This window comes from Propithecus coquereli, unplaced genomic scaffold (assembly GCF_000956105.1).
Source record: "Propithecus coquereli isolate 6110/MARCELLA unplaced genomic scaffold, Pcoq_1.0 Scaffold305, whole genome shotgun sequence".
Classification (NCBI taxonomy): domain Eukaryota; kingdom Metazoa; phylum Chordata; class Mammalia; order Primates; family Indriidae; genus Propithecus; species Propithecus coquereli.
Window position 1 is genome coordinate 1,528,606 of NW_012148675.1, and position 9,517 is coordinate 1,538,122.

General features: G+C 38.8%; 1 protein-coding gene across 1 annotated transcript in view; it reads left to right on the top strand.

Annotated features, from left to right (window-relative positions):
* Positions 1-4,341: 4,341 nt before the first annotated feature.
* Positions 4,342-9,517, top strand: part of CLHC1 (clathrin heavy chain linker domain containing 1) — a 27,257-nt gene continuing 22,081 nt past the window's right edge. The window contains exons 1-2 of the mRNA XM_012649852.1: positions 4,342-4,518; positions 7,706-7,893. Coding sequence (XP_012505306.1) covers positions 4,342-4,518; positions 7,706-7,893 — 365 coding nt within the window. The remainder of the gene's footprint in view (positions 4,519-7,705; positions 7,894-9,517) is intronic.

The window sequence follows — 9,517 nt, forward strand, 5'->3', positions numbered from 1 at the left end:
AATATGCTGAAAATCTCAGAAGTTTTCAAATTTTAAAATGAAGCCATGCGGAAAAGAAACCTGCAGAATGGTTATTTAGTAATAGAATTTCCAAGTTTGGACATTGGGAGTGTTGGTGAAGGTCCTGAGAGAAAGTTTTTAGAGTATATATAGAGTGCTCTCCTGGCAAGGCAGGCCAATTAAAAGCAAGTTACATTCTTTCCCTGTCCTTTCTGCATGCCACAAACCAAAGTCCTTTCTAATGTACCCTCTTAATGTCTTATGTAGATATCTATCCATCCTCTGCGTCCCCAACCCTAAGTTCAGACCCTAATTTTCTCCTGGAGGGATTCAGACTCTAACATCCTTACCTGTCTCTAGTCCTTCCCCCTTTCTAATCCACTTTCACTATTGCTGTGAGCTGGGCTGACGCCATGGCACTCTAGCCTGGGCAACAGAGCGAGACTGTCTCAAAAACAAAACAACAAAAAAATCTCTAATTGGCAAGTCCCAAACTCCTGATCTCATGAAATTGTTCTTCTCATTCCCATATATAGCAGTTCCCATTTGTCCCATCACTAAGGCTAAAAACTTTATTGTCATCCTTAACTACTCTTTTATATCCCACATCTAATCCCTCAGCAAATCTTGGTTTTATTTTTAAAATATGTGCAGAACAGTTCTCACTACCTCCACTGTTACCACCCTAATTCAAGCCACCATCATCTTTTGCCCAGATTATTGAAGTAGCTTCCTGATAGTACTTTTAGCTTTGACCCTTGTCTCCTATAATATATACTCCACAGAACAACAAGAGCAATCCTTTAAAATGAAAGTCAGCTGTCACCTTCCTGCACACAGCCCAGCAGTGGCTTCCCCCTTCACTCAGAGTAAAGCCTAAATTCCTGTAAGTGAGGCTGTTGCTCCAGCACTGAAGCAAGGGGAGGCCACAATCCAGCTTATTGAGCCTCTTGCCAAGTCTGCCCAGGGAAAGGGACATCCTCAAGTCCCTACATCCTACACGATCTGGCAGCAACCTCTCTGACTTCATTTCTTCTCTCCCTTTCTCATTCTCTTCTAGCCCCATGGGCCTTCTTGCTGTCCCTCAAACATGCTGTCCCACCTCAAGGCCTTCGGACTTGCTGTTCCCTTCACCTCAACCATTCTTCCAGGAATCTTACATGACCTACTTTTTTCAGATTTCTGAAATGTAACCTTATCACTCTTTCCTGACTTAACTGCCTTGTATAAAATAGCACTTTCCCACCTTCCTTCCCCTTTCCTCCATACCCTGTTTTATTTTTCTCCATACAACGTACCCCCATCTGCCATATTATATTTTTTACTAGTCTGTTGTCTGCCTGTCTATGCTTGAATGTAACTGTGTAAAATTAGGGACTTTGTTTTATTTTTTTAAGACAGGGTCTCACTCTTTTGCCCAGAGTGGAGTGCAGTGGCATCATCATAGCTCACTGCAACCTCAAACTCCTCGGCTCAAGTGATCCTCCTGTCTCACACTCCCGAGTAACTGGGACTACAGGCGCATGCTACCATGCCTGGCTAATTTTTTCTGTGTTTTTGTAGAGATGGGGTCTTGCTCTTGCTCAGGCTGATCTTGAACTCCTGGCCTCAAGTGATCCGCCTGCCTCAGCTTCCCAAAGTGCCAGGATTACAGGCGTGAGCCACTGCACCCAGCCAGGGACTTTTGTTTCATTCAGTGCTATAGCTCCCATGTCTAGAATAGTGGCAGGCACACAGTCGGTGGCCCCTAAATATTTATTGAATAAATGAATGTAGCACAACTTAAGCATTGCCTAGATATTTTTTCACTAGATGTTTTCCTTAATGTTTCCCTGACCTTTTCCACAGGCTAGTGAGGTGTATCTCCAGGCTTCTGCAGCCCATTGTGCCCACCTCTGGTACACTGTCTTCTCTGTTCTGTAGTGATGGCTCATTTACAAAACCTGGTAGACTTGACTGTAACCCTTGTGACTTGTTTTCAATGTATCCCTAAGTGTCTAGTATGAATTAATGAGTGAATGGTAATCTTAGTTGGTTTTATGTAACTCAGTGGCATTTTATAGATGCCAAAGAACAATCACTTTAGCTGTGTTCTTGTTTGAGGGTACCACAAAGCAAATGTCTTCTGAGCAGACCAGATTGTTGTTCAGTGATTATTGATTGTTCAGCAAATATTTGTTTTGAGTACCCAGGGGAGGGATAATGGGGAATGAGAACATCTTGATTCCTGATCTTGTCAAACTTACAGCCTAACAGGGGAGACAGAAAATACAAATAGGAAGTCTATGATACAGTGTGATTGAATGATAATACCATGATAGGGAAAGTACATGGTACTCTGGGAAAACATAGCAATGGCACCTGACCAAGTTTACGGGAATCTAGGGAAGCGTTCCTGAAGCTGTATAGGCTGAGATCTGGAGAAGGAGAAAAAGCCAAGTGAATGAGAGTGGCAGTATGATTGTGTTTTGAGGTGGAGGGGAGTGGTGACTGTGGGAGGAGGATCTGCAGGGATGGGGAGGGAATTATGCAGGACCCTAAGGTAAGAGAGCAAGTTCACGGGAGTGGGGATGGGGGCTACGGAGAGAACAGAGACATGAAGAGGGTAGATTTAGTCAGAGAAAAAGAGTCATTGGTTCCTAAAGGCCGTTAATAGGCCAAGTAAAGGGACTTGGATTTTATCCTATAGGTATTAGGAAGCCACTGGTGTTCAGAAGTGACCACCCACTGCCCAATGATTACACTCATTCCTTCCTCCTTTGACTTTTATCTTTTACTATTTGAAATTACATTATTTATTTATAATCTATCTCCTCTACTAGATTATAAACCCAAGAAGTCAGGAATTTTATCTTATTTATTGCTGAATTCCTAGTTGTGAAACACTGCATAGTGCTTAGTAGACACTCAATAAATACTGGTTGAATGAATGAGTAAACAAATTGATTTCTCATTTAGGAAAACCGTTGATCCATTTATGGGTTATTACCTTGATGGACCTACTTTATGTTCATTTATAAGTTGGCTTTTATGTTATCCAGTTCAACATGAAGATAAATTTGGTCTTTTAAACTTCAAAATTATTTTGGTGTTTCCTCATCTATATATGACCTACAGGCAGTATCTACAGGCTGTATTTGTTATTCCAGATAACCAGGTATTAATTTTGTTGCCAAAATATAGGAAATTTGATTTAGACATTTGCAATAGTGAAATGTCCAACAGTGGGGGAATAGTTAAATAAAATTATGGAATATCATACCATGAAATCTTTTAGAAGTGATGTCTTTGAAACTACTTAACAACATGGTAAAGTGCTTTTAATATTAAGTGAAAAAAATTAAGATACACAACTGAATATAGAGTCTGATCCCAATTTTTATAACTTAAAGACTTGAAGGAAATATTCCAAAATATTAAATAGTGATTATCTTTGGGTAGTGGGATTCTGGATGATTTTCATTTTTTTTCTATTAATTTTCTTTGGTTTATAGTTTCCAAATTTTATACAATGACTATATACTTGTGTAACTGGGAGAAAAGTTAAAATGTTTTGCCTTGCCAGGCATTTTTAAGCAAGCCAAGGGTTCTCTTTGCTTTTAATGTGAATAGATCTTAGGAACCAACTTCTGTATCCTGTATCCAACTTGGTTGGATAATGATTCTTTACTAAAAGCAGTGTAATGCAGCTGCTTGAAAACTATACTCCGAGAGATACTATTTGACATCGTCGATGGATGGATTTTAGCAAAAGTCCTGACCTCTTATTCTGTGGTTATCTTTCATAATAAAGATGAGAATTTTAATAAAGATTATTATAAAAATAATTATTTATAGCTATTGCGTGCTGGATGACTGTGACTAGGCCAGGTAGGCACTGGAGTAGAGAAGTATTTAACCTTGTTCGTATCATCAGAAGGCTTACAAACTAGTTATCCCACATGAAACAAATGAAATACTAAACCTTTTATTAGAAAGTGTTGAGTTAAACATAAGAAACCATCATATGATACATATGAGAGGATTTGTGGTTGGCTAGGAAGAGAAGAGCTCTTAACTGACTGGTGTTCGGTGTGTCTATCCCACAGGTGCTATAGCACATGCAGTAGAATACCATAGACCTTTAATTCATAGGTTGAAATATTTATCTCAGAGACAGATCCATGAGAAATTTTTTTTCTGAAACAAACATTTTTTAGATCAATATTTGACTTAATTTTTTAAACCTTTGGATTAATTGATGGTCTTTTTTTCTTTCAGGCTTACGAAGTTTGGGCTTTGTTGCAAAAGCAGGTCAAGATTTAACTTTTATCTGGTGAACAAGTGTGCAGATTGTGACGTATGTCAGTCCAAGAAATAAATAAACATGCAGTTCTCCCTCCTATCATTAGTAGAAGTGACAAGGAATTTTTGGAAAGTATGCAAAGATACATTATTACAGAAACTGAAAGAGTGGGCTGTAATGAGGAAGGACCTGCTGATGAATATTACATCATATACCGAAACGTTTTTGATAAGGTATCATAATGCTTTTAAGACAATGAAATTTTCATGAGAGTGGAAATGATCTATCTTGACAACTAATATTCCTGCCTTAGTAACACCACTGCTTGGTTGACCACATTCCATTTGTCAGTTTTGAGAAGTTCATCCAATTTGTCAGAAAGAGATGAATGGGGAAATGCAGTGCTGCCTTTATTTTACCTGACTGTTATTGAGTGTTTCAGTTATTTTAGCTTAAGAGCAGGCCTTTAGTTTTTGACCAACAAACTGGCTGTGCCCTCTGATGATAATTTTAACCCTTCTATTTGAAGGTATCACCTGATTTGTTAGGAACTGGGCTACAAGCAGGAACTTGGGAGTTCTTTGTTTTGGATTGTTTTGTGATATGATTATAATCTTGGTTTAGGCTGGGCACGGTGGCTTGTGCTGTCATCTCAGCACTCTGGGAGGCCGAGGCAAGAGGACCACTTGAAGCCAGCCTGGGCAACATAGCAAGACCCTGTTTCTATAAAAAACTTTTTAAAAAATTAGCCGGGCGTGGTGGTGTGCACCTGTAGTCCCAGGTACTCGGGAGGCTGAAGCAGGGGAGGATTGCTTGAGCTTAGGAGTTTGTGGCTGCAGTGAGCTATGATAGAGGCTTTATACTCCATCGTGGGCCACAGAGTCAGACTCTGTCTCTAAAAATATTTTTTTAAAATATCTTGGTTTAGGCCGGGCATGGTGGCTCACACCTGTAATCCTAGCACTCTGGGAGACTGAGGCAGGCAGATCGTTTGAGCTCAGAAGTTCGAGACCAGCCTGAGCAAGAGCGAGACTCCATCTCTACTAAAAAAGAAAAATAGAAAGAAATTGGCTGAACAACTAAAAATATAGATATAAAAAAATTAGCCGGGCATGGTGGCACATGCTTGTAGTCCCAGCTACTCCAGAGGCTGAGGCAGAAGGATCGCTTGAGCCCAGGAGTTTGAGGTTGCTGTGAGCTAGGCTGACACCACGGCACTTTGGCCCGGGCAACAGAGTGAGACTCTGTCTCAAAAAAAAAAAAAAAGAATCCTATTCTTCAGAATTGAGAGGGGATCTGAAATGGAAAACATTTGGTACTTGGAGAAAATTTTCATCTAGCTTTTCAACAAATAATCTGCCTCTTTCAATTTCACATTATTTTAGCACATTTGACTGTTAATGAACTATTAATGACTGTCTTTTCTGATCTTCCTACTCTCTAGAAAGGATGTAGTTGGGCAGAAAATAAAAGTGTCAACTTGCAACTCTGGGTACTTGGAACCGAAGAACAAATAGCAAATTGTGTTTAAAATCAAATGTCCGAATCAAAGCAAGGAGAGCTTGAGACTCATACCAAGAGTTGGGGGTAACTTGTAGAGCAAGCCAAGAACCTAGTAAGCAAAGAAGAACAAAGCTAGGAAGAGTGAGCCTTTATAGAAATGGGTGACATACGGAGACAACTGGACTCTGGAAAGTGGCTCGCCTTTTGTATCCCTGTAGCATGTTGTACAAATAGTTGAGATCCATATTTAGGAGCTTAGTTGGAATGAATATCATTCCTCTTCTTTCTCTGACTCCTGTACCAGGTAATTATAGCTATGGTTTTCTTAGGTGTAATGGCAGCCTTAATATAGGGGTCTCAAACTCGAATGACTGCAGAGGCCAGCCAAGTGGTGTAAAGGACTTAAGTGGGCTGGCTATAAGAGAATAAGGAATGGTGGGGATTTTGGTCAAATGAAAAACCAGCCTAATCTAAAGCTTCTGCTATTGCCATTAAGGAATGGGGGTTCCATGTTGCTAGATTTTTCAGAGTTTTAGGAGAAGCTGAAAATACCGTTTTGGGATGAAATTTCCTAAGTTTTAAAGTATTTTGTGGGTCAAGCAAAATTACCAGCTGTTTTCTCCTGGTTTGTAGCATGCTGGTTTGCATCCTCTAAGGCATTTTCTGTGCCTCGTTAAAGGTTCCCATGAGTGCTCTTCTGAAATCTGTTTCTTCTAGCAAATAGACATGAGATCTGACCATGGTATCACAATAAGTCTATTATCTACCCATTAATGTATCTGAGTTGTCTTGGATTGTTGGAGCACATCACAAGAGTACGTGAAATGGAGGATGGCCAGGAGCAGCAGGGTGCTTAATTTAGAAGGCCACAGATTCATGACCTCTATTTTATTAAAGGTTCCTGAGATGGATAGGTAGTATGGTCATGTCAAAAAGACAACCATATCTCCCACTCAAATATCCTCTCCTGTAACTTGCCACTGATCAATAATCTCCTTATATCATTTCTTGATAAACCAGGTGTCTTCCTGGATAACTTTTTCTAGGTAATTGTCTAGGTAAAGCAAACCAGTGGAGGATACCAGAGGCTAGAGAAATGTAACAAGAATAGAAAGCAGCTTTTAGAGAACATTATGGATTGATCTATTTCAACTTATTTAAAAATGTAATGATTTATTTTTACATTGGTAATGCATACACAAGATTAACAAAAAATAAATTAGTAAATAAACCAATAAAGGAATGTACAATGGAAAGTCAGGCCTTTTTCATCTCAGACCCTGATAACCCCTTCTCTGCAGGCACTTAGTGTTACTGTTTTTGTTTTCTTCTGTTATCCTTTCAGAAATAATCTGTGCTTAAACACCATTAGAAACCATGAATATATAGTGATGAGGTTTTCTTTTTTAATGGTTGCAGTTGACATTTTGGGAATAGAAATGCAGTTAGGAATTGAGAGTATTGATCAGCCAGTAGGAGCTGATAGGTTAGAAAAATAAGGAAGTGAAGGGAGTCGAGGATTTTAAGATTTAAATGAAGTCAGAGACTAGATTTGGAGGGAGTAAGAGAAGATATATAATTATATTTAAAAGATCCAGAATTGGGATAATTAGAACTAGTATTAGTTTTAACTGACATAATGTATGTGTTCATACCAAGTAGAACACGAATGAGGCCTTTCTCTCTCTCTCATATTTAAGCTCACATTATCTGTTGTAATGATCCACAAAGAGTACGTATTTGGTAAATACTGTCTTTAGTGTCCAGTATGTTTGAGCTTGCTGTAAAATTTTTAGATTTCTAATTGCTAATCATGTTTCATTTAAAAAATAATCTATAATGCTATTTGTAAGCCTTTTGATCCATAGTCTTCTAGAAAAAAAATTCAGTACCACAGGCAGAAAAATCATATTTCAGGTAATAGAGTATGTCACTGCATACAAATCCATTCTTACTTCAATCAAAAAAGAATATGATGCCTTTATTGAGACCTTAAAGAAAGACCAAAGAGCTGCATTTTATCTTCATGGAAAGCTTAAAGTTTTGGCAGCAGAGCCTACAGCTTTGGTATATCACAGGAAAAGAATAATCCAACTCGAAGCAAAGTGAGTATATTAGTGACTAGCCCAAAAGGTGATAATTGTTGCTTGATTATAATACTAGCCAGTGTAACTCCAGCCAGTGGCTGTTAATCTTTTTCGATTTCAATTTTATTTTAAAGCCATGTTTTTATGTTACCCTCTCCTACTAACTTGAAATTCCTGTATTTGTTACTTATTTCAAGTAAAAAAATATGTATTTTGTTTGAGAATTTTATGATACCTTAATACAGTGGTCTCCAACCGTTTTGACACCAGGGACTGGTTTCATAGAAGACAATTTTTCCAAAGAAGAGGACAGGAAGATGGTTTTTGGATAATTCAAGTGCATTATATTTATTGTGTACTTTATTTCTATTATTATTACATTGTAATACATAACAAAATAATTATGCAACTCACCATAATGCAGAATCTCCCATCCAAGTACTAACCAGGCCCAACCCTGCTTAGCTTCCGAGATGAGATGAGATCGAGTGCACGTTCAGAGTAGTATAGCTATAAACCATAATGCAGAATCTAATGCTGCTGATCTGACAGGAGGTGGAGCTTTTGTGGTGATGTGAGCCATGGGGAGCAGCTCTAAATACAGATGAAGCTTTGCTTACTCGCTCACCACCCACTGCTCACCTCCTATTGTGCGGCCTGGTACCTAACAGGTCATAGACCCGTTGGGGACTTCAGTTTTAATATATTTGGAGGCACATTGTAATATCATAAAATGAGGGATGTAGGTAATTGCTCCAGGCAATTTCTTGCATGGAAGATTTGATAGTACAATTTCATGATTACTGTCTAAATTAGAGCACCTGAATCCTGTGATGCACAAAGGTAAGTAACCTACTGGGATTGGATAAAATGCTCACTATTATAGGGTAGTCTTACATTTTCAGTGTACATTTGGTAAATGACAGATAAATTATTTTCACAGATAATTTTAAATCAACTTGGAAAATTATGCAAATTTGACTCCATTTCTGGTAATACGACTGGCTAGATGTTGGGATAGACATTCCTCTTGGGGAAAAGTACTACATTAAATATTTTTACAGCCGGGCGCGGTGGCTCACGTCTGTAATCCTAGCACTCTGGGAGGCCGAGGCAGGTGGATCATCTGAGCTCAGGAGTTCGAGACCAGCCTGAGCAAGAGTGAGACCCCGTCTCTACTAAAAAAATAGAAAGAAATTAGCTGGACAACTAAAAGAGAATAAGGAATGGTGGGGATTTTGGTCAAATGAAAAACCAGCCTAATCTAAAGCTTCTGCTATTGCCATTAAGGAATGGGGGTTCCATGTTGCTAGATTTTTCAGAGTTTTAGGAGAAGCTGAAAATACCGTTTTGGGATGAAATTTCCTAAGTTTTAAAGTATTTTGTGGGTCAAGCAAAATTACCAGCTGTTTTCTCCTGGTTTGTAGCATGCTGGTTTGCATCCTCTAAGGCATTTTCTGTGCCTCGTTAAAGGTTCCCATGAGTGCTCTTCTGAAATCTGTTTCTTCTAGCAAATAGACATGAGATCTGACCATGGTATCACAATAAGTCTATTATCTACCCATTAATGTATCTGAGTTGTCTTGGATTGTTGGAGCACATCACAAGAGTACGTGAAATGGAGGATGGCCAGGAGCAGCAG